The 27,416-nt window shown below is 34.5% G+C and overlaps 1 protein-coding gene across 1 annotated transcript; it reads right to left on the bottom strand.

The window, feature by feature from the left end:
* Positions 1–1,922: 1,922 nt before the first annotated feature.
* Positions 1,923–4,558, bottom strand: LOC149420093 (uncharacterized). Its single transcript, XM_089636951.1, has 3 exons — positions 4,365–4,558; positions 3,290–3,425; positions 1,923–2,351 (listed from the first exon to the last, which is right to left on the bottom strand). Exons 1-3 carry the CDS (start codon positions 4,556–4,558, stop codon positions 1,923–1,925), a joined length of 759 nt encoding a protein of 252 aa, XP_089493077.1.
* Between the last annotated feature and the right edge of the window lie 22,858 nt (positions 4,559–27,416).

Raw genomic sequence — 27,416 nt, 5'->3', positions numbered from 1 at the left:
AATGAGGCAAGGAGTGTGTGCCAAGACCGAGTTGTTTGGCGGTCCGTCCTATCTGCCTACCCCTGCGCAAAATTACTTGATGGTTATTTAGTTAGTCTGTAATAAAATAATAAGATTTGTAAATTCGTAGGTACCGACATACCTGCCAACGTAATAAAAACAAATTTGGATATTACCTATCCCTTTATTGACAACGAATTATCGGTAAAATGGGACGCAACAGCAATTTGAACAAAATAACGCTTATCTAAAAACGCTTAACGGAATAAGTAGGATAGTATCATTTATAATAATTGACTATTTGTTTATAAACGATAATTAGATAATAAAAATAAAGTCTTTCTTTCTTAATAGGTAGGCCTTTTACACGATGTTTTTTTTCAAATAGAATTTATATGCTTTTTGTGACATATTTACATGCAGACCATTAGAAAAGATGATACCAAATGGTCAAACACCTTGAATCATTTTTATGGCCCGGATCATTTTAATGTTTTATTCATTGTATCGAAGATCACAAGTATTTTAGAATGTATTCTTTTAAAATACATAACATAGACAAACATTCATAATGCTGATACAAAAATAGATAGTTAACGGCATAAGAACAGAATAGTAAAAATATGTTTTTTGAAAGGAACTCTCAATTGCTTTTGCTGTTGCCGTCAACAAATTGTCAAAAATACACGCAAAATTTATAATACTGAACGTATAAGTTCGCAATAATGGCATTTCAGATACAAAATAAAATGATTGATAAATGAACAAAAAATTGGATATTACAAAAAATTTATAACGTATAACATATAATCAATACAACCGTACCTTTTTTATGTGAATATGGCACAAGACTTCCAACTACTCCCAACCATCTGAAGCCAGTGAGTCTATGGCATCCCTAATTGGGGTATGTTGTATGGCTGAAGGTAGCTGCAATACGGAAATAGGTAAGTATTAGGCCGGAGTGAATTTTGTTGTATCAAAAGGTAAGCATTTACTAACACTATACTAACCTGTACATAACCAAGCACTTGCATACTGCTTGCTAACAACGTATGCGGGGACATTCGAGGTTTAGCTTCGTTCTTTAAATGTAGAGTCGTTCATGAAAAAAAAAATTAGAGTCCATGCTAGTGCCCTGAAGGGGTAACCATAAGTTACCTATACCGGGGCGGGTAAGTGGTGGGATCCTCGAACGTGACCTGCGATGACATCTTCAGGTGGCACGGTTAACCTTAAAGTTACAAAAAAAATGTTTTTGCATGTTACTAGATGAAAATACAGCTAAAAATCAAACCTGTGAGTTGTTTTGAATGATTGTGAGACCATTTTGGATAACGCGGGATGATTAGGGCCTGTTCAGACACGGCGATAACCGCGCGATTGATAAAATCGCGCGGCTTGAACCGCAAAAATGTTGACTGTTCAAACATCGGCGGTTAGTTAGCAATTATCGATCAGTTTCAAGATGGAAGTCGAAGAGGAACTAGCGTGTCTGTGGCTGCTCCAGAAAAAAATAAAGAAAGGAAGGAAAAGGCAGTATTGGGTGCATCCAATATTAAGGGATCGACTGACACATGGCCAATTCGTAACGCTTTATCCCAATTTAAGAATGATTGAGAGGAAATTTTTTGACTATTTAAGAATGTCAATAAAATCTTTTGATGAACTAATTAAACTAATCAGGGAAGATATTTCGAGCTCTGAAACACATATGAGGGCAAGCGTGTCACCAGAAGAAAAACTCGTAGTAACTTTGAGGTAAGATATTTATTTATTGTTCATTAAAATCAGCATATATATTTTCTATTATTGTAGAAGACTGCGAGGCAGTAGGTACTATATTGAGATGATGGCGATGGTGACCCAGGCGGAATAACAGCAGATCCATTTGTAGTAAAATATCCTTGCGGAGTTGTTTACTATTGATTTTGCCAATACGATGTATTAGGTATTATCTGGTGAGCACTGATGCAAACAGAGGGTGGTAAAGCTTGTCCTTTTTGTGTAACTTGAAGCAATTCAATTTTGGTCGCTAAACGTCGATTATCTGTTACTTTTTTCAGTTCTTTGTATAACGATAAACAAAAAAGTTTATCGTCATCTTGTCTGGAAATATTATTTTCTCGGAGTCCTTTTTCAAAATTTTGTCGTGACTCAATGCTTTTTTCAATTAAATCACTTATTCGTTCTTCTGGTATATTTCTTTTCTTTCGTTTAGGGGGACCTACTTCAGTGGCTTCGGTTGCATTGGCGTTTAATTGATGTGTCTCATTATTGTCTTCGTCTATTATTACATTTGACTGTTCATTCATACTATTAGTAGTTTCATCGTTGTCTTTATTATCTCTCTTACTTCTTATTCTTATTCAATACTTACTGTCCTCTCTACAGACCATGCAGATCTTATTTTTACACCTTTACTTTTGTTTTTACTTATTTACCGTTGCCCTTATGTGGCACTTTTTGGATTGATTATTGTTTTTCATTTTTCCTCTTATTTTCTCTTCTTTTTGCATGTATTTTTTCCGGTTTTCTTTTCTTTTTTTTAGTAACAGCAACGAGTTTACAGGCGAAAACTGAACTCCGTTGTCTGTTTTGTTTTGTTTATTTTCCCCATTAGGGGTTGGATAACGGGCCTCGTCCCCGCATGCACGACTGGAGCTTCTTATTATTCTTTCTTACCGGGGGACTCCGCCAATCACCTGCGCCACCCCTGATGAGCGTTGGTGGTCAGAGGGGTGACTGTGCGGGCTGAGGTAACCTCCACCCTGCCTCCGACCTCCTGACGCTTCTTTCCCCTAGGTTCTTTAGGGTTTTATCCCTCTTTTTCCAATACTTATCTTCAGGGCACCACCGGGTGGTCGGCTAAGGGGTGTGGAAGTCCTGACCTGCACCAGTCGCCCCAACCACCACCAATTTCTCAACAGGACTGCCAGTCGTGGTTCGGCAAAACTCCCCCGTCACTCTATTGTTTACTTTACTTTTATGTGTTTACAGGTACTGGAGTGTGGGTCCCCTCCACCAACTATCTGCCTGACACTTGAACTTGATTGTTTTGTTGTTTATTTTTCTGTGTTGTCCTTAGTTTAGTACTTGTAAGCGCTTGCATACCGCTTCATAACACCGTATGCGGGGACATTGAAGGCCTAGCTTCATTTATATAAATTGTAGAGCCGTTTATTCAAAAAAATTAGATTCATGCGAGAGCTCCGAAGGGGTGACCATAAGTCACCTATACCGGGGTGGGACAGGGTGGGTGTACCTTCAAAGTTTCATCGTTGTCTACACTCTTCTGCAGGAAAGAAAGCCTTGAAAAATACATATATTGGGCTCTTTTACGAGCACCTGAACCGGAAGGAGTTGTTTTCCCTTTTTTGTATTCTTTATTGTAACAATCCCGTATGTTTTTCCATTTTTTTGGAGTGTTGTACCTGAAAATAATGTCATTATTAATTTTCTTGTTTTAGGTATCTTGGTACGGGTTGTTCATTTGGAGAATTAAGCTACAACTAACGCCTTGGAAAATCTACGATTACAGGAATTGTCCGTGAAGTGTGTAAATCGTTGTGGAAAAAGTTGGTTAGTAAAGTTATGGCCGAACCAACCGAAGATTTCTAGAAGAGAATAGCTCAAGAGTTCGAGAGATATGCGAATTTTCCAAATTGCATTCGTGCTATAGACGGCAAGCATATCCGAGTTATAAAGCCTGTCGATTCGGGATCATTGTATCATAACTACAAACATTTATTTTCTATAGTGCTCTTAGCAGTTTGCGATGCTAATTATTGTTTTACTTATGTTGACATTGGGGCTTATGGCAAAAGCAGTGATTCCGCAATATTCAAAAATTCTTTATTTTATAAACGACTGATAGAAAAATCATTAAATATACCACAACCTAAACCAATATCTAATGTAGATTCAACACCACTGCCTGTTGGATTGTTGCCAATGTCATAGTTGGAGATGAAGCCTTCGGTTTATCAGAAAATTTAATGCGACCATATGCAGGCAAATGTTTATCACATGAAAAAAGGATTTTTAACTATATGTAGGTTATCGAGAGCCCGACGTAACATTGAGTGCACTTTTGGTATTTTGGCTAACAAATGGCGTATCTTTCATAGGCCTATAAATGTGGAATAGACTTTGCCGAAGACATAATAAAAGCCTGTTGCGTTCTACACAACTATGTGAGGAGTAGAGATGGTATAAAATATAAAGATACTTTATATACTGCACCAATGACTAGTCTCAATACCTTGCATGCAGGAAGAGGGGCACCGTCATCTTTAAACATCAATTCGCTCATTACTTCGTGAACGAAGGGAGTGTTTCATGGCAAGATTCAAAAATATAATAATGTCAATAAATTTTTCTTACCTAAAATAGCCTTTTTTTCCAACGTGTCTTCACCATTTCCAAATATTTCCACCAACTCTTGCCATACTCGGTTCTTTGCAATTTTATCCAAATAATCCGCACACTGAAGATTCCATATTACAGGTCTTTTCTCCACTTCATCAATAAATAACTCTGTGTCGAACAGATCCATAGCTAGCTCAGGCGTGCTCTCGTTGTGACGTGTTGATCGCGCGGTGCCCGCAACGCTACTGAACGCTGAGGAAGATCTCCATAGTAATAAAAACGCGTGGGCGCCGCACGATTCTATTTTCTAGCGGTTGAGTGGCGGTAATCGCGAGGTTGGACTAACCGCGCGATTATGTCTGAATGATTATTATACCTGATATAAATACCTGCGTAAATAAGACCCACGCGGTTCCCGCGCGATTCTCAAACCGCGCGGTTCCCGCCGTATCTGAACTAGCACTTAGCGTCTATACTGATCTGACTCCAATCGTAAGAGGAGTCAGATGAGGCAAAAAGGCGTTTTCATGAAGCAAAGAACTCTTACTAAAATATACATATTATGATATTTAAAATAGTTTAAATTGTTCATTATTATGGAATCATAAACACTGCAAAAAATTGTTTTGATATTGGAATCGTAATCTTAAAAGGGACAGATTCAATTATGGAAAAAAACAGTCCCACTGTTCAAATGCATTCCACGAATATCATAACGTTTAAACACTGTAACATTTTATTACATATAAGAGGAGACAACGTTCCTGTACAGGTCTTCACATAAAATAACCCGATAAATAATCCTTTAGAGTCGCAAAACGGTTTTGATGGCAATACCTACGATATAACTTCGCAGTTTTCCGTGAGGCTTCGGGCAGTTCCGATCGATATAGAGCCTCCAAGTCTTCTCCTTGTAGGGTTATTGGTAATAATGCGATACAAAGGTGGAGGTGTAAATAAAATTGGAAGGTTTAGCTGCCACTTCGATTTCCATAAAATCGAAAAGATCGTATTCGTTATTTTTTTTAACTCACTTAACTTAAAATAGTTATAGTAGTTAAAGTAGAACACTTTACGGTACAATGCTTACGTACATATTAAGTTCAAATATATAGATCTAAAATTACAAACTAAGCACAGTTTTTAAATTTAAAAAAGTGAACTTAACAAAATAGAATTACATAATTAAAAATTACGCTTCACATATTTCGACACTTATTTTTAAAATTTTTAACACATTTTATTCATATTGGTCGGTATTTCTTAGAAAATCTTCACTGATCTATATATAGTAATGAATTTGGCGATTTTGCTCGAAAAAGACGACACATTTCATTTTTTACTAAATACATGTTGAATTTCGATTATGTTTTCTTGAAAGAATAAATAAATAAATGAAGTGAAATATTCTAAGTGGGAATTAACCCTACATCCAATCGAACTGGATGACAGTGCATTCTATCCATTTTTGGCTGTACTCAAAGATAAGATACGTATTTTTTTCTGAAATTGGATGATATTACAAAAAATTACAGCAGTTAATATCTGAAATAAATCTCGGTACCATTCAATTTGGCTTAAGTGGTAGCGCGGTTTTCTCTTTTTAGTCAGTCCCTAGGGAGGAAGATTCAATCCTCAGTCAAACCAATTTTTTTTAAATACGTTTTACATATATAAATAAATAGAGAGTCAAGAATAGCCAAAGAAACATTCTAACAGAATAAATGCGATGAGATAAACGAGGACCTCAAGAGAGAAAATGTAGAGAGAGCTCACGCTGCGGTGAAATACTTCTTTGGGATGAGAGTTGGAAAAGGTAATGCAATAGAAGGAGAAGACGGTAAAATACTCTTCAAAAATGACCAAATAGGAGAAAGGTGTAAAAGATATCTCGAAATGCTGTACAATGGAAAGGGAAATTGTGACAACGAAACATTGATAGAAAGAGAAAATGAGGTAGACGCAGATGATTTGGGAGATCCAATGACTAGAAAAGAGTTTGACCTCGCACTGAAAAATCTCAAAAACGGGAAAACACCCGGAATTGATGACGTTCTGGCTGAACTAATTAAGCCAGCAGGAAAAGGAACCACAGATGCCCTGTTTAAAATGATACAAACCATGTATAAGACTGGAGAGATACCAGAGGATTTTGAGAAATGCCTAATTGTCGCATTACCAAAGAAGGTAGGCACGACGAAATGTGAACAACACAGAACTCTTAGCCTAACATCCCATGCCTCAAAAATATTGACTAATATCATTCTAAAAAGAATCGAACCAAAAGTAGAGAACATCCTTTCCAGAGACCAGAATGGCTTTAGAAGAGGTGTAGGAACCAGAGAAGCAATATTGTCGCTACGAATACTACTAGAAAAAAGAATAAAAAGAAACCAAAACACATTCATAGACCTGGAGAAGGCTTTCGACAAAGTAGAATGGAAAAGACTCTTCGAGATTCTGAAGAGAATTGATATAAAATATAGAAATAGACGAATAATCCAGGCGCTATACAAGAATGAGGCCGCTATAATTAGATGTGACAATGAAACAAAAGAAGCCAGTATAAGACAAGGGGTGAGACAGGGATGCTCTCTGTCACCTGTTCTTTTTAATGATTATATACGGAGTGCGATTGATGACTTGAGAGAGAGAATGAGTCACAGAAAAGGTGTAAAGATACACGGGCAAAAGGTGGATATGATAAGGTTTGGTGACGATATTGCTTTGGTTGCTGAAAGCGAAGAAAAACTGCAAGAGGCCTTAACAACCATGCAAAGCATTCTTCAAAACAACTACAACATGAAGATAAATAAAGACAAAACAAAGCTGCTGACTGTAGGCCGAACGCAACATCAGATGAGAGTAGAGATGGCAGGAGTTCCACTAAAGAACACCAAGGAGTTTGTCTACCTCGGGAGTAAAATAACATGGGACGGTCGGTCTAAGAGCGAGGTTGACAGCCGTATACATCAGGCCTGGCTTGCATTCAATAAAAGGTCGAAAATAATAGAATCGAATAATATAGACCTAAAACTGAGAATACTCCTCATCAAGACCTATGTATGGAGTATCTTGATGTACGGCTGCGAAACATGGTGCCTATCCGAAAGAGATAAACGGAGACTAGAGGCTTTTGAGATGTGGTCCTATAGAAGACTGTTAGGAATTTCCTGGAGAGACCATATTACAAATGAGGAAGTTCTCCAAAGAATCGAAGGAGGAAGGCACCTGCTCAGGACCTTGTCCGAAAGGCGTGCAAGATGTATCGGCCATGTTATACGACAAGAAGGCCTCTTGCTTGTCATAATGGAGGGTATGACCGAGGGGACCAACTCTAGGGGACGCCCACGCCGAAAGTACCTGGAGGACCTGCTGGTGGACGTGCGCTGCTCATCATATGGAGAAGTCAAAAGAGCCGCACAAGACAGGGAAGAATGGAAAAGGAGATTAGATGAAATTGCTGCAAACCAATCCCAGCATTGAAACCAGAGAGAGATATATATAAATGAATGTTTCTCTGTTTGTCCCGTCCTATGTTGAAAATTTCAATTTTTGTTCTTATTAGTGCCAGAAGTATTTAGAGAGTGGTTTTAAGTGTAGAAAAATTTGGAGCCGCTCGAGAGATACTTAAGGCACTGTAGTATGTTGAGATAGACGCTTACCTTATCGATCAAGTATACTATTGGGTGTCATGTCAAATAAAATAAAGATGGTTATATTTCACGCAATTTATGTTTATTAAATTAACGTAACATATTCACACGACACTAAATCAGAAGATATATAGGCGAATCACCCAAGCGATCGGCTAGCCCGAACCAGTACCCTGCAGAGAATGGCGGCCACAGGAACTTCTACTCAGTAGGTAAGTAGGGCGTTGTTATCCTTTCGCTGGGATACCATAGGAGAAAATATATGTTGTGGCTACTGAATGCGCGCGTGGTGATTGCCTATAGTACTATATCTGCACTTGGACGAGATACGGAGTCGAAGTAAAGTCGTCATAATGTAGTTTTTTACAGTAACAATATTGATTTCATGATACTAGATGAAGTAAATGGTAGAAAAAGTTGGGATGCCCGAAAAGGCATGAATCAAATCATTATTTGCGGTAAAATGAGACGTAAGTGATGAATAAAGAAATAGGTGTAAGGAGAATCTATGACTTGGAAATGAAGAGTTGTAGAGGTCTAGGACACTCGAGGAAGACATGATACGATCAAGTAAAACGAAAACTTATTATAACACGATAATATGATGAACCAAGAAAGAGGTATGAGGACAATGTATGACTTGGAAGCGATGATGTAATCATACGTGGAAGTGAATGGTTAAAGACGTTGACAAGCACCCAAATTAGAATTAACAACCTCAAAACTTATCCCCAATCCATTCAAAAGTCAACGAACAACGCCAGGAACACGTCAGCTAGTCTATTAGTAAAAATAGATGTATTACACTAAAAAGTTTGTTTTTACGGGTTCGTTTTTTATTTTTAAGTTTATTAAGTTTTCGCATAAATTCTGAACTCTATTGGCAATTAAACATTTTTAAAAGAAAAACTATTACATTAAGTACACAATTTCATTGAAAGATAATACCCACGTTTAGGTCCCTCAAGACATTTTTATTATTTGGATATTTGTTTCGTCTTCGATTTAAGATTTATGGCTCTGTTTTGCAAAACTAAAACTAAAAAAATTTTTAATTCTTCCTACAAAAAAAATCATACTTCTAAAATAATTAATATCGCACGAAGAAAAATGAAAAAAATTAGGACATTGAATATTAAAATCTAAACCCTTGTGAAATTTTGTGTTTTGTTTGACATGTCCACGTTCACCATATAGGCTCTTTATGAGTAATTATTTTAAACAATCTGTTCACTTACCAGACGGAAAAAAATTATACGTGTTTAAAAAATGACAGCATGCGAACTTCCCGATAAAATATTAGTCATCCAGAATTCATCGAGAACACGTGTACTTTTCCTAATAGATATTATGACGGAATGCTACTTTATAATTATGTCAATATCAGTATTTCCGCTGTATTAACATTTGCTTTTAACTGATACTTTAGTAGGAACTCTTCCAATAATATTTATCTCGGTTTCACCAATATTAAGGAGGAAGATTATTTATTTTGAATATTTACCTTCAAAATTTTTAAGGTTTGTTTTTTTGCCTCGATAAACGGGCACTGGCCCAAATACGAAATTGAATAAAATGACGTCACAATACTTGTAAATCTCAATATTTTACCATGTAATGGTGTCGCGATTGGTATAAGTTGACGTCATTGGAGTTTGAATCTTTTGATGTTTTAATAATTTTTCAAAATGGATCTATTAATTGTACGAATTATCATACATGTACAATAAACTTTCTTATTAAGAAAAAAAAAACGATATTTGAAGTGATCATACTTTTCACTGTGTTCACTTATTAGGATAGTTTGCAGCCAGATATTTGAATGGGATTATTATAATTTTTTTGTCAATCCACTTTCGATTCGTAATAAAACAAGTTAAAAATCGGAAACCACACTGTTTATTTAAAAAAGAAGGGTTTGTTTATCCCCAACTGCACCCCGCGATATCAAAGTGAAAGGTTAAGTGTCCGTTAAATTTTTCAAAATGGATCTATTAATTGTACGAATTATCATACATGTACAATAAACTTTCTTATTAAGAAAAAAAAACGATATTTGAAGTGATCATACTTTTCACTGTGTTCACTTATTAGGATAGTTTGCAGCCAGATATTTGAATGGGATTATTATAATTTTTTTGTCAATCCACTTTCGATTCGTAATAAAACAAGTTAAAAATCGGAAACCACACTGTTTATTTAAAAAAGAAGGGTTTGTTTATCCCCAACTGCACCCCGCGATATCAAAGTGAAAGGTTAAGTGTCCGTTAAAAGGGTTGTAGGATGTTATAGAAAATAATATTAACTATCTTTATTTCGATGGCCTTTAAACATGTTAAATTATAGCTCTCCTCTCTTCCATAAATATTATATTTGTAATGTAAAACCACACAATTCACCATTGTTTAAAGTGAAAACGTTATTGTTCGAATCAAGGATTGATTGAAGATGAACTAACCGACTAACCAGTTAGTCATTATTATTATCAGCGTCTCTATAAAGTTAGGTGAATAACTTAATTTTGGGTGGCATTAAAAAAATATGGCAGATGGGCTAGCCTAGATACACTCCGCTACAAATAACACTGTTGCCACGGATATAACGACGTCTGATTAGCACTGGCATTCAACCCGCCACCTCCCACCCGAGGAGGTGGACATTAAATGCGATCTCTTTCATCTCGCAATGCAAGCCTTACTGCGGCCTCAGATCATCTGTTTCCAGGTACCAGGCTAACAGGAGGTAGTGGGATGCTGGGGCTGTAGATACGGTGGTAGGGTGTGCTTTCTATTTCTGCTGAGAGGAAGGCTGATAGACGAATGTGATGTTAATAAACAAAATAAAACGTTACGTTGTGATGGAATGATTCTTTAATCTCTTTCATCTCGTACCAGGCTAAACGAGGCATCATCATACTGGAGCTTTAGAGTGTATACACGGTAGTTGGGTGCGTATTCTATTTCTGTTTGTGGAGTTGAGAAGAAAGTTGACAAACGACCGAGTTGATAATAAACGATTTTTGATGGAATAATACTTGATCTCTCTCATTTCGCCATTCCAGTCTCATTGCTGCCTCAGACCAGTAACTAGGTATCAGGCTACCAGGAGGCAGCTTGCTACTGGGGCTGTAGATTGTAGATAATCGTTCATTGGGTGAGCTTTCTATTTATGTTTCTGTGGAGTTAGGGAAAGATTGACAAACGAATGATTAGTTGTTTTTTTTTATATGAAAGACAAACATTCCATTGTTACGATTAACCGGACAATATGTGAAAATCTCCAACTAACATCATTGATATTGACTTTCAGGACTTGGCCAGCCGAGGAACTGAACCCAAGAACCCGACACATTAGTCAACTCAGCCACTGACCGGACAAAATGTCTTGATAAATAAAAAATAAGCGTAAGCATCATTCCATTACAGGAATGATTCCTCATAGTTTTCAGTTATTATTGTCTTTTTAGCGAATTAGCTATTACTAAAAATGAATTTCCGGTTGATTGAAACGATTTTCTTCACATTAGGCAATCGAGGGCACCCGCCACTTTCCGAGCGATTTTATGATAAATGCTTCTCTCGGTCATTAGAATAGTCCGTATTTTGATTTTCAGAAAGATAATGGGTCCGTGCAAGTGTACGTGGTTACTATGTGAAACACCACACAGACGTTTCCTGCTACGGAAACATAATACTGGCTGTATATTATTGTATTTGTTTATTGGAAATGCATGATCCGACAGGAATTCAACAATAATTATTGCAGATTGTTGATACTCACCGTGCGAGATCGTGTTATGATCGCGCAGTAGTAGGTACCTATGTTTTAATAACCAGCTAAATAAATAATAATGTTAATATGAACAGAATTTTAAAACATATTCTTATTATATTTCAAAACATCAAAAGTATTTCATTCTGCACCTATGCGACACAAGAAATGTTTTTTGTTTTAATTTTGCGGTGCCTTTGGACTCTTGTCCCGCTGTGCGTCAAACAACTCGACCAGCGTTTTATGATAATCAACTGATTACAACAAAATATTAAAACTTTATATTATATTGGTTCCTGCCTGCCACCAAGCCTTATTAAATTATAGAACCTTATATTATTTTCAAAAAGAGTAACGAAACTATTAACGAACATATTATATGGCATGCTTTTACGAATGTTGTTCATGTGTGGGTAAGGTATCGATCAGGATCAACAATTTATTATATTCTGATGTCCATAAATGATTATTGGTTTCGAAGCGAGTAAATTATGACTTTATGTTTGACTGTGGTGTACTGTTCTTTTCCTCTGATTAGCAATACACTTACAAGATCGGGAGTTTTCAATAACACCTCGATTCGTTCTGAGATTATGGGTCTGTTTATTATTGTGTTATATTTACAATGGGTATCTAAAGTGAAGTTATTCTGAAGCGGGGGAATTGCTCACTAAAGATGCTTGCCTATAGATTGGCTAACATCGGCTATCTTCGTAACCATTTGGGTATTAGCCCCATAGTTTTCTTCACTTTATGTTGATCTTCCATTTACACCAATGGAGACACCTTAAAATACATAAAACTTAATATCGTATGGACATTTGTTGAGAGTCATACATATTTACAATCACTATATTTGATGTCTGTGTTCCCAAGACAATACTTCTATCGTTCTATGCAGTGGCGATCTTTGGAATATGACCTCAGCGCCGTGGTGCAATTTCTTTAAAGTGATTCCGTTATGAACACCTCGATTATTCCAACAACTGGCAATATTGAAGCTGAAAACAGTCTCAACAGAGATCATCTCCCAGACACGCCGTGCTCTCTATAGGCTATAGGAATGGCGCAATACTCCGCCAGAAATCATTTATTATTCCCTCCACAGCAAGTAGGTAAGTATTATTATTTATGCCCGGCACTGGCGGCGAAGGAAGTGATTGAAATATCGTGACGACAAAGGTGGGTCGTGGTTCGTGACCGCATATCGGTCTTTATTCGAACATTGCGCATTATAATAATATATTTATTATGTTGCCAACAAGATGGTTTCATTAATTTAATCAGGCAAGGCGTGATTAATATAACGATGTGTGTTCGAATTAACACTTCCATTGATCTTTATTGATGTGCTCATCGAATTTCACATTTTTTCTGCGCCTGTCGTGTTCGAATAAATATTTTGATTTTGACGGAGTAAATGTAGCACGCGATGTAGGACCGGTTTTAGTCGAGTTATTTGAATACTACTCGTATCATCATACAGTTGTACTAGTCCGGTGAATACAATAAACTTCACGAGATGATGACTTGAAGAGGGGTCTATTTTCAGAAACATTTTGCTCTTTGTATGTACAAAGTGTCTACACCTTTTTATGGTTTCCACTGTGGAAAGATCCATCCATCATTGATCCACAGAAAAATATTTAATTTACTAAATAATTTGTTGATGATGTACCTCCTAACTAACATAAAAATATAAGTACAACACACAACATGTGAAAAAGATTAATTCTGAAAAATATTATGCTTATCGTTTTATTAATCAATTAATTTTGATTCCATGATAATTCATCAAAATGAAAATTCTATAAAAAGTGTTATAAAGTTATGAAAAGCGATGAAACAAAAACTAGTTAAATTAGTTACATAAGTAACCTATTATACCTACCTACAGAATATGTTAAACGCTCGTTACTTAATCAATAATATTACGAAAAGTTAAAGGGCTTACTTGAGAACACAAAACATTGTTATTCAATAACTGAATGCCATAAAAACAACACAACATTTCTTGAATGATTTACAAATGGTTCCATGCTAACTCAACACAGTGACTATTTAACACACCTTTAAAAAGTTATATAAAGTCGTTAAAAACGATGAAAATTTTTTTTTTTAACTCAACCTAACCTAATCTACTTAATCCAGTTAGTAAAGTTTTTGTTTCATCACTTTCCACGACTTTATATAACTTTTTAAAGATGTGATTAGTTATCATTTTGATGATTTATCCGGTCACCTTTACAAATAGATGACATTGTAAATAAATATTAAGAAAAAAGTTGCTCCCACATCATATCATAAAGCGTAATTATACATCACATTTTTATATTTCAACAATAATAACTGTGAGATATTTATTACCCAGACGTTTTAGATAAATATTTAAATATTGATTAGTGATAATCGTTAAAAATTTTAAAAAAAACCCTGATTTATTATTTTTCAATGGTGGTCTGTGACAGAGTTATGACACAATAAATATCAGCAATTGACGCTTAACCTGCGGCGGAACTTTGGCATTTGTTGGTATGCAATGTGAAACAAGGAAGAATCATACAATATCTAGTTACGTCATCAACTCCATAACAGCACGCCTTCCAACTCTTAACATTACTCGTTCATCAAAAGTGTACTTGGCACGTAGTAAAATCTTATTTTATTTTCATATCTCATGCTTGTGAGAGATTGGATTTTTTGGAGCAAAGTTCAGAAAGACGAATTTCATAAGTTTATAGACCAGTGGGCTAAATAAGAAATATGTATTTTGAGATATCCATTCGAGCGATTGCTTGTATAATGTATATTTATATATTTACCATACGAAGTATTTCATTTAAATCATTCCTGAAAATATTAATAAGGAAACATGAACTGCCTACTGCGGTTTAAAGCCAATGAATTCACCTAAACGGAGAAAAATCACTAATGATAATTTATTAAGAATCTATTCAAATTATTGGTAATTCCCGTTAAAAACGAGATTGCAGGTCTTACGAATGAATTTAGAGGATTTCCGATAAACTTTTAGTAAATTATGAATATATTATCATAATGCCGGAACACGTGTTAATGAAAATCCGAATATTTTTGCTTTTCCACTTGACACCGCTCGCCCAATAACCACTACCTCTGCCACAGGTCACTCTAAATGGTTGGCTATGTTTGTTTCATGAGGTTAGGTGTGTTCAGATCTTGGATGTCCCTGCTCACCATCTGTATGGCGGGCTGGATCAGGAAAGGCTGCTTTGGGGATATCATTTGAACTCTCCAGCTAGTTTCTCTCGACCCATCGTCTTGCACCCCAGCGGGAGCGTTGGATTCATATGTGTCACTCCTGAACACACTGACCCTTAGATTTCTACCAACCTTTCATACATTTTTCTTTCCCAGAACTTTTTCTCCTTAATTTTTTTAAAAGACCTCTCCACACAGCATCTCCAAAGATGACAGGCCCCGAGGGAAATTATTTTCATCATGGCCTCCTGTGTGGGGTTAATGTAATTAAAAAAAACTAAAGTGAAACCGCTGGTTATTCAAAATAAAATTCGTCCTATAAAACAAAGTTTATTTTTATTTTACTTAGATTATTGAGATATTTTAAAATTTTAAGAAAAAAAATCATTTCGTCTCTTTGGAGTACTTGGGGTCATTGTAACACCCCTGGTACAAAAACCATCATATTTCTGCTATAATCACACACCGTGTGAGAATTTTTTTTTATTCTAAATACTAAGCCCATTGGTTGTCTTACAATACGACAAATTTACAAGGACATCAAAATATTTGTACAAACTAGTTTAAGAACCTGGTATAAATATATTTTTTTACAATATTGACGTGTTACATAGCATGTTATAAATTCTCTTTGGGGTGTTTTTAATTCTGTTTACTGCTTGGTTCAGCGGTTCCGTAATTGAAGATTTAATTAGGAAAAAAGCTAACGAGTGATTTTGAACAAATGTTTCATGTATAATATGTTTTGTGGAAAGTTGGTTGATATTTAATTTAAAATGGGTGTCTAATCTTAATCGAGTGATTATTATTTTCTTTTTTTATGTAAGCTTACCTTCTGATTACGAAAAACCCATTAAAATAATATTTGATCTCCGAATAAATTGCTAAATGGAGGTTATAATCTTATTGTGCAGCAATCATTAAAGCTTTAAGTTTATATGCTAAGTTGACATCTTGTTAAAAATTACCACTTATAAAAAGCGTATATGGTGGATGTGGACATGAGAAACAAAACAGAAAATTTCACAAGGGTTTCGATTTTTAAGCGATTGGTTGAAACGTTGGCTAAAGAAGGAGGTAGCGTAACACGGCATAATACCCCAAAAACAAATCACTATAATACTTTTGGCCGTAAAAATCTCAAATCATACCTAAGGTAATGTTCAACTCCGTATTCAAATATTGGTTATATCTGAAAGAATTCGGTAAATTATCTTAAATTGAGACCAGCGTAAATAGTACTTTAGCATTTAAGGCTACAAAAGGCTCTTATAAAAGGCTTGCTCGAGGCTTACATTTTAATTAATTCAGATGAATTCATAACGATAATACATATTTTTTAGTCCGATACCTATGGATGTAAGTTATTATTTTTTTAATTAATAACAACTGTACCTTACCATTAAAATAATTTACGCAAAACGGTTTTATAATTATTTTAAACATTTTTCAATTAGCGGTAAGCACCAGATTTTATTTTTATATATTTTTTTCTTTTTTTATATTAACTCCACACAGCAGGCCTTGAAGAAAATGATTTCCCTTAGGGCCTATGTCATCTTTGGGAATGCTGTGTGGAGGGTCTTTTTGTGGAGAGGAAGGAGTGAACATGGGTCTTGAAGAGACCCATGTTGTAGGAGGGAGGAAACACAGAGGCCGGAAGCTCGATCCACAGCCGAGCTGTTGAACTTAAGAACGAATCGTAGAAGCGACCCGTTCTCATGTGACAAATGACAACCGTGTACAAATGTTGGGCGCGCGTTTGGCGTGTATCCCGACTACGCACCGGTGCCGAGGGGATCATTGACGATAGTTCCGCAGAGCATCTTCCATTATAATACCGATAGAACAAGGACAGCATACCTACCTGACGCCTGTGCTCTAAAGATTGCAGTCCGTCTGTTAAGATTGGGGAATCTATCAAACGGACCGCCCGTTTTTGCACAGAGTAAAGGGTTTTTTTCAGGTATTTAGGGGCTCCGGACCAGAGATGGCTGCCAAATTCGACAGTAGGGCGCACTTGCAATTTGTACAGGGTCAGCAGTTGTGTACTATTAAAGTATCTGCGGGCCCTGTACAGTACGCCCAGCTTCTGAGAGGCCAACTTTACTCCGGCTTCGATGGAGCCCCCGTACCTGAGCTGGTCACTTATAGTTACACCAAGCATATCAATGGAAGGCCTGTTCGGAAGATTGCTTCCGTTGAAGGAGATTTGATTATCATTTGGATCCCTTTAAGACGTAATTGGGTCTTTGAAACATTAATAATTAATTATTAACTTCCCAAAGTTTTCGTTAAGAAATATCTGAGGTTTAAGTAATAAGTTCATTAGAAAAAATAAAATAAATTCCACGGAAAAAACATCCATTACGTCGTATATATTTTTTCACGTGATTTCTTCGCTTGTGTTCTCAGAAAAGGACTTTTATTTACTTTGTGTTCCTTTGCGAACTGTCAAAACGCGAAAATTTTTGTGTTATTCACGAGTTTTGTTAAAAGCTTCATAACTCACGTTTTGGGAAACGTAGCCTCATTCTAAAAAATGTTTTGGAAAGATTATGAAATTCACTATCGTATTGTTTTGTTGTACGTAAATATTTGCGTTTCTAAATATACATTTTCTGAAAACGTCAAAAATATCTAAAAATCGCTGACCATTATTTCAAAGCTGTGAAAAATGTACTGTTTTCTGAGTATTATAAAGAAATAACACTTTATATATTGAAGAAATATAATTAAAAACTATTAGTCACCTCAAAATATTAACCGTCCAAACTAAAATATTTTTAATAAATTATTTAAAAACGCAATAAATTATGAACGAACAAGATGACAAATCCAATCGACTTAGATAATGCACCTCTAGATTCCATAGATATTCTTGGAGACAGACGCGTAGCGTTATTCATTATCGATACTCTGTTTTGTAAATCATGGCAATCCGTATACTAGTGATGGAAATAAATCGATTTTTGTAAAATCTCGCGCGTTTACGTGAAAAGACGTACTAATGTCTTGACCGCTATTATCATATTTACGTCTTTTGACGTTCTAATGTTCCGAGTGGATTCCTACTTTATTTTAGAGATTTACTACAACAAATTCAACTGCAGATCTGACCAATATACCAGGGTTGCTCGTCGCATATTTTTGTGCACAGCTTTTTCACTCACGTCGTTAAGATTCCGACTTTATTTAAGTTGTTGTTTAAGTTAAATTTCCCGTCATAAATGTGGATAGACTTACTGATGGATATAGAAGAACTATTGTTAAAGCACTGCCACCCGAGGAAACATAAAATGTTGCTCTTAGAATTGAAAACGCATAAAAATCATCATAAAAGATGATTAAGGCGATGCACTACGTCGTTTAATATTTTAAATTGAGCCGATATCAATAACAACCATTACGTAGATGGCCATAAGGTTTAAATTTCCGCCACCATCCGTTGATTTATGCAAGAAAAAAACATGGCAAAAAAGTGCTTTTTATTTTATTTTGTGGGTTATTTCGGGCGTAAATATTTAATTTGTTTTCGATCATTTTATGGATAACTTAATTTGCCACATTATACAATAAAATTATAACCGAAAATGGGTTCGTAAGAAGGAGATTTTGAACTTTAAAGCAGTTTTCATAGACATTATACATTATTTTTTCTGGGCTTATAAAAAGACTTATCTAAATAATATTCGATTATTTAAAAGGCCAAGATGTATTCTACTCGCAGTATTTAATTAAAGCATCTGAAACATTTCTAGGCGACCAAATTTTCAAACCAAAAACACACGATTTTGCATTACTACGTATGGCATCTCTTTAAAATATTAGTATTATAGCTCTGCACACTGTTTCCGAATCACTGGAAATATTTTCTTACAGTGATGACGAACACACTACTCCGTGCTCCTTCCTAGAGGAAAATTGTCACTGCTTTTATTTCAAAACGTATTTACTCAACATCATTTTTTTTTCTCACTGTGTGGATTACAAAATCGTTTTCGTAAAGTTCGTAGTTAAAACCATAAATTAATATATGCACGCAAAGTTGCTGCAAAATGCGCATGCGGTATATTAGAAAATCGTTCGGTAAACCGAGTTACCTGCTACAGAGATCAATTTTGAATGAATATGTATGCAGTAAGTATCTATCTCATGTTCCGATGTACATATTATGCACTGCCTTCTTCGTGAAATGATAGAGTTATCGATAATCGGCGAGCTTAGCTACTTTCAATAAGGAAGCTGCGATTATTGCGCTCTCCGGCGGATTATCTATGGCGATTGTTTCGACGTGAAAAGCTTACTTAAGTCTACCGGCGTTATCGGTGATAATTTACGGTTAAGTAGAGTAGCTTTTCACATCGCCTTCATAACTTCAAGGGATATTACTTAGCAAGACCGGGCTTTATGATCGGGAACAGACGGATAATTTAAGTTGAAAATTTATACAAAATACGTTTAGATTACGGATTTAAAAATTCGTTAATCGTGAAATTATCCTTCACTTTGTTAAAATGAGGATAATATTTTCATATTTTTCAGCTTGTTTCTAAGCGGAGATTTGCAATCATTAAGATAATTTTCTCCATGCAGACCTATTATTTATGTTAACTATGCAGTATGTAGTCTAAGTACCTGGTGCGTATTGTGTGCAGGACATTGTATGTAGGTAGACTAGAAGTTCACTTGTTTTTTTGAGGACATTTTTGAGGAACAACTTTAAAATTTTTTATTTTTTTATGAATATTTTATATCAATATCTTTTTAGGGGTCCCAACAATACGTTTAAGTATTTAAAAAAATAGTCCAACCGTAATTCGTTTGTTCAATGCGTGCGTAGTATTCATTGCTATTCGTGTTGTTCTGATAAAACCTTACTTTGCATGTATTTGTAATAAATAAACAAATTAAGTGTTTTTTTAGCTTTGATCCAACGATACTATAATTTACCGGGTGGTCGAAAAAAAATGCCCCTGTTCGTGAGGCTGCTGCAATACCATCATCTCGCTAACTGTCGTTTCGCTTCGTTCTAAATATTTTTTTATCGCATGTGCCAGTAGATTAGGGCAGAATTTATTTGATACAAAATATCATAATTCATGATTACTTACGTTTTTTTAAATGTATTTTTAATCTATGGAATTTACTAAATTAAACAGATTTAAGGGAGTACCTACTATAGTTTTAAAAGAAAAAGCAATGTGTTACATGTTGTGGGCAGTGGCGCCTCGTGACTTTTGGAATACTAGAGTGCTAACATTACAAGAAATGGCACTATTGACTTTGTTGTAACTAAAAAAAAAATTTTTTATGAAAATTCCATTTTTTGTATGAAGATACTCAGGAAAAATTTTCGTACAAAAAACTTTCCAAACTGAAATTTCCTAAAAATCTTCATGTAAAAATTCAAATTTTCGAAACAAAATAAAAAAATCTGTTTCAGCTACAACAACATCAATAATGCCATTTTTTTGTAATATTAGCACACTGGTAAACCAAAAAATCACAAACCGCCACTGCTTGTAGCTAGGTTTATTTTCAGGTTTGCCACTGTCCCTGCGTTGATATCCACCATGTGATGATTAGTATCAACGTAACCATGTATGATGGTTTTGTTTTGAAATAACTTAATGAGTAAAAAACTTAATTTGTAATACTTAATTATTGAAGACAATATTAGCAATTCTCAATCGAAAATTTGAAACAAAATATTCATCCTAGACTTGCAAGAAAGTCAATAGATTGTACATAATAAAATAAAAAATATTATATACTTATCCAAAACACTATCTAGATTGCATTTAATCATTTGAATCTTGCGATCATACTTACAGATAGTAGCCAATAAAAATATGCGTTAAGAAAATTAAGTAACTGTATCATTCTTATTCAAAGAATGATACAGTTATATATGACCGAAGGTCCCGGCAAGGCGAAGGTCCTGGTTGCAAATCCTAGATACACCCGTATGTTTTTCTGATTTTTCATTTTCAAATTTTTGTTTGAGAATCTAAAATTATTAATAATAATAATATTTGTCTAATTTATATAGCGCCGTTCTCGTGAAAAAATCTCCTCAGAGGCGCTATGTAATTTTCTTCAATAATTAAATAATTGTTTTAAGATAGTTCTACAAATGCCTAAAGATGAATTTTCAAGAAATATTTTGTCTGTTCGTTACACACACGTTCGTGACACACTCTTATAACTCACAATTATCTGGAATTCTTGAGAACGATATTTTCTAAAATCATAGCCATGGTCAAAAAAATGTTGTTTTTTAAATATAGAGCCCTAAAATAATGTGAGTTAATCCTCTTAGGATAAGAGGGAGAGCATAAAAATATCATAAACAAACAAAATTATACTTTTGTTATTATCACAACAATGTGATTTCTTGGAGAGCTCACTTCAAGCCTCACATTAAATTCACCAACCTGTCTGCGTACAGGTATTTCAAACGTCAGTTTGAAAGATCTCCAATCCTTTCCTGAGCCGAGACAGAGACACTGACGCATTTATATAAGTATGCAGATTCCGAGTTGAAAGGAGAGGGCGGGTCAGAATGGCTCTAACCCTACCTTCGTTTAGAATACTTTCAACAGGTAATAATTACGCTAAAAGCCAAACTACCCCATTCAAAGTACTGTAATTAATTTATTTGTCTGAACCGAATGTTAACGCTATCGCCTTTGGCTAGATCCCGTGATGACTTCAACCGCGGAGGATGCAGCATTTATTTGTATTTTTTATCGTTAGCTAAAATATGAAATACATGTTTAGTGAATAAATGTTTTTTTTTTGGAGAATCAGAAACGATAATGTAATACTCTAACAGCCTTAACTAAAAAAAAATGTGTAAATATTACGTGGGGCGTACGGTCAAGACAGTGAAAAACTTGACTTATTACAATGGCGTTTGTTTATTTAAATGGTCTTAAACTAGACTCAAGGCCGGCTTTGCCAGACCAACGTTAAACGGGCGTATAGAAATCTTATTAGTAAGACGGTTAATGTTTATTTTTTGACAATTGGTATAATAATAACGTATAATTATTTGCGTTAAATAAGATAACAATATTAAAGAGCAAAATCAGAATGTCATGTATTCTTACTAAAGGTACTAATAAAATAAAATAAAAGATCAATTTAAGATTAATTTATATTAATAATCATAATTGCAGTCTTATTAATGCAATTGGATTGCAATTTTTTAGTATTTTCAGAAAAAATAATTATAATAATTATGTTTTTAAGGGTTTTCGTGTACCTCTTTAAAAAACACATAGGTATCATAAAAGATTAAGACCTTGTGATGTGTGTAGATTTGTATATGAGTTTGTAGATGTTTCTAATGGTGATGAAACTAATATTGAAAGCGACATAGTCTCTGAATTGTTATTTCATCGTTGCTGAGCATGGCATTGTAATAATCAAGATGCACCCTCGTCAAAAAACTTTATCGTTATGAAAAAAATATCGTTCTTTACATTAGTTATCTCGATTTTTTAATCGCTCACTTTTTAAAGTAAGTTTACCAAAATAGGGTGATTAGCTGATTAGTTAATTTCAAGAGATTTATGAAACATCTGGAAGATGAAAGTCCTCGAGGCTACGCTACAAGATTGTATCCTCGTTTAGATAGGTACTAAATCAGATTTAAACCGTTAAAAATAATCGACTTTAATAACCGGTAACGCAGTTATTTTTAGCTAATAATCGAATTTAAAAAATTGTAAAAGGTTAATGTTCTTTTTTGTTCTGAATACTGTGCAACTGCTTGGAGCAAGTGGGACTATGGCATCCCCAATCATTGGGGTATGTTTCGTGTCAGTGTAACTATCGTAGAGCGATTTTTATACCAATATCGATAAAATTATTGACAAATTAAGCAGCGTTGGCTAACACGACTAAATCAATAAACGTTTTATTGATGATATCGATAGTATATAATTCACATATTTGTTCCCTTTTATATAAAGTTCACTCCAATAATATAGAAAGAGTTCAGCACAAAATTCTTAAGTACTTAAATTTTAAGCTCTGAATTCGTATTGATTACATTAATTATGTCAGTTTGATGAATCAATTGCATCTAATAACACTGTATGACAGGAGAATTGTTTCAGACCTGTTTGTGTTACACAGAGTCATTAACAACTTAATTGATAGTCCTGCCATCCTTGCCACTATTAAACTCCATGTGCCGACTAGGAATACAAGACAAAATATAACATTCTTCTTCAATACATATACGACCAATTATCAGAAACACTCACTGACCAATAGGATGCATGATCTGGGCAAGAAGTATGGAGTTGCTATTGATTTATTTATTGACTCCATTTATAGAATTAAGCACAATCTATACCAACACTTTGTCGAATCCTACAAATTATAGTAGCGTTGGTAAATTAGTTTTAATGATTTGTCTTATATGTAGTGTTGTTGTAATTTCTTTTTTTACTTTATGTTACTCTTACGTTTTACTGATATTTAGTTTTCTTTTTTTTTAAATCATTTCTTAATATTTTCTCATTATAATTGTAATCACAATTTTACAACTGTGTATCTTGTACCTACTTTAAAATTGATTACATCTATTTACTGTCAGTATCTCTTGTATAATACAGATATTCTCCTATGTAAACTGCATCATGTATCACTTTTATGTAAAAAACCTTTTTAGGCGTATATGTTAATAAATAAATAAATTTGCTTCATTACGTGCAGGACTGCAATTAAAATTAATTAATTAATTCATTCATGGACGTGAATTGCTTTTTGTTCATTGGCGGTTTGCAGATATTATCGATGTGGTATTACTGAAGATTATGGGATGGCAATATTGATAGTTATAAATCGACAGTTTGTCGTTTTGATTCTTCTTAGCAGTCGATATGGCAGTGCTTTATCTGTGGATATTTAATTTTTCTAAAAATATAAAAGTATCCGTGTTTTTTTTTTGGTAATTTAGAATTTATCACCATGTTTTTAAATCGTCATGAAACTTCACATAAGCATATTTTTATTAATCTCTTTGAAATAGTGACCGTACACCATTGTTGTATTATACTTTAGTCAATGCCGTACACTGATTAAAACCTGACATAGATACCAAGGCGTGAAATAAAATGTAAAACAGTGCCATAATATATATTTGAGAGTCCCGATCGTTACCTCAGCTGAACAAGGTTCTAGTTTCACTTTACCATGTTCTGAAATATATGAGTCGAAGTTTGCACCGGTGATTTCTAATGATCTATTTAACGATTTTGAGGTTGTATTTTCTGTGCGGTATTTTAGTTAAACATTTTATTTCTAAGAAAAGTAGTTAAATAGGTCGAGTGTTCACCATTTTAGAACATACCTAAACGTGTAGTATGAACCATATGCAATCTTATAGGGCATAATAATTCATCGTAAAAGGTTCCAACTACATTTCTTTAATGGCACTCCATGATAAGGCGGTGCTTTTATTACATTATTTCCTTTAAAATATGTTAAACTAAATACTTTAGACAAGATTGAACCTCAAAATCAAAAATTGTTAAATAAATATAATAATCGGTAAGGCAAAGTTAGAACCCTATAGAAATAAAGTGACGAACTACACTACGCCTGGTAACAACGATCAACTATCATATAAAAACAAAATGGTAATTGCAAAAGGTTCGAAGTGATGTATGAACCTTGTAAAATAAATAGAAGTTTTAAAAACTTGATTTTAGAACTTCGTTTTACAAGTATCCAAGGAAATACGGCATAAATGGCTTTGAAAATTATTTGGGTTAAAGAATAAAAGAAATGGTTTAGCATTCAAGGTCATTTATGAAAAAAAAAATAGTTAGAACCTTGTGCAACTGAGGTAACGCGATACTTATGACTTACGATACCGTAACACGAAAGTTGCGATGTGTCAAGCATTATCGATTCGTGCTCCGCCTCTAACTATGAGAACGGTGTTCACTGCCGCTGGCGAAATCTGTTAAGTATTAAAGCATATTACAATATTATAAAATCAGAATCCAAGCAATCAAATCAATTTTTCTTTCGCGTTTTATCGCCTTCACAAATGATCTGGCGCCCGGTAAACTTTGCCTGACAAATTGACGATAAATTTCTAACTTGCCGCTACGAAATCATATATTTTAAAAGTTACACAAAGTTGTGACAAATTGCCGTTTTTATTACAGCAACAGTTTAGCCGATTTGTAGTTCATTTTGTATGTTTATAAGGAAATGTGTTTATTGATATTTCTCCTTCAATGCGGATATTAAAAGTTTCAGATGAAATTTATAGCTTCCATAGCAATGAAAAACTTTTTCAATTAACGGGTGCTTGGAATTTCAATATTTGAAATATGTGCATTAAAGTTATTAAAAAGGTCGAACGTTTTTAAAATACTGAGCTTGGTAGTTTTTACTGGTTTCTATTTTGCATTGAAGGAAGGTACCTACTTCTAGATGGCGTAGATTTTCTAGGTTGTTCTTATAATAATACTAGGTTTGCTACTTTATCTTAGGTAAGGGTGCAGTTCTGGCGGGTTGTTTCAGGCTGCATTCTGCAGGGTAGAGACCTGAGAGTTAACCTCCGATAGGAAAGAATACCAAAAGAAAAAAGCTCCATGCAGGAGACATTTGAATTGTGATTGTTGATTTGACGTGTAACTTGTTAAAATGTTATTTGGAACATATTAAAAAAAGTTGTTTTTCGGGTATAGATTTGAAATTTGTGGGGAAAATATTTCGTCAGAACACAATTTAATTTCATTGCCGTTAACCAAGCTCATTTAAATTAAAGGGGAGTATTTGAGAGTATTATACGTTGAGTTGATAAGTGGAAGTCAGTGGCAAGGATTCAAAAATATATAATTTTCCTGTTGCGTCGATCTAACTTATTGGCATGGTTGTGCAATTCCCACTCGAGAACGTCCGATTTTGGCTGGGAAACTATTTGCCGCCGACAAATTTCAGCGCTTCGTGTTATGATCGGACCATTATATTATAAAAGTTGCAGTCACGATTTTTACGTGTTGAAACTCAAATCGTACCGAGTTCATAAACAGATTGCTGATCTTCCTCTTTCATTACAGTTGGCTGTATATGGAGCCCTCTCAAATCTGTGTTTAACCCTTTATAATTTATTGTTAACACCAGCTTGTATTATACTCAAATACCACCAGTTCGATTTGATCGATTTCGATGTGGTCTACCCTAAATTTGATATAGCTATATGGTAGACTAACCCTAAAATTGATATTGCTCCATATTGGCATTACCCTAAATATGATATAGCTACATAGTGGTCTAACCCTAAATGTGATATGGCTCCATGGTGTTCTAACCCTAAATGTGATATGGTTCCATAGTGGTCTAACCCTAAATGTGATGTGGCTCCATAGTGGTCTAACCCTAAATGTGCGAATCATAATAAATGTGATTGAAATAATAACGTATTGTTTTCAGCTGTCATTATTTCTTTTTATTAAGTCTTAAGGCTTATTTTTTTCTTGGTTTTGTGAATCTTTAGAAAAATATTTTGAAAATCTCAAGTTAAAAGTGTTTTGGATAGTACTGAATAGATAATCCTATTAGATCAACACCGATTTGAAGAAATTTAATGTCTTCAATTTGAAAAAAACGTCAAAAACAAAACAAATTCATCGTTTCTGACAAATTTGTCCTATTATGTTGAATTAATATCTGGAAAAAAAGTACACCTTTTGGAAAAGGAATCATCAGTTCCATACAGGAGTAAATGTTGAAATCTTAGGTCATCTTTGGGGTTGCTGTGTGGAGAGTCTTTTTGAAGTAAGGAAGGAGGCGGGTTATTAGTTAGGAGTTAACTTTTTACGGTATTTCTTATCAATTGAATATCAGAACTTGAAATATCAATTCTTGTAGGAAGATAAGTATTTCCTTACGTTCCTTCACTCTTCAATTAGTACTTCAATGTCAGAGCGTATCCAGACGAGCGTATATTCTGTTTGTATTGTTTGGTTAAACTTTTAACTAGTCATGCTGACTTATTCTAAGGAATTACGCGTTCTTCAACAGTATGCTCTTTAATTATCATTTTGGTGTCCGTCGTATCCGCCAAGTCATCAATGTCATGACTTATATGGAAAAACTGTTTTTAATTTTTTTCTTCTTCTTGGCAATGGACAAGAAGCAGTATGTGTTAGAATAGGTAACAATCTATCTTCCTATCATATCCGTTGTGCTCTAATCTCATTTCAAATTGAATAAAATGTAGATGTTAATGAGACAGGCTTACCATTTGCGATGATTTATTAAATGTTGTCATTATTCAGCCCGTTTTAAATGAGACGTTGTATTTGGTGCATGAAATATCAGCTATATACCTAACCA

Source organism: Hesperophylax consimilis, chromosome 11 (assembly GCF_061612785.1).
Source record: "Hesperophylax consimilis isolate HC1 chromosome 11, BYU_Hcon_1.0, whole genome shotgun sequence".
Lineage (NCBI taxonomy): Eukaryota > Metazoa > Arthropoda > Insecta > Trichoptera > Limnephilidae > Hesperophylax > Hesperophylax consimilis.
The sequence above is the reverse complement of the archived record's forward strand: the minus strand, read 5'-3'. Positions and strand labels throughout refer to the sequence as shown.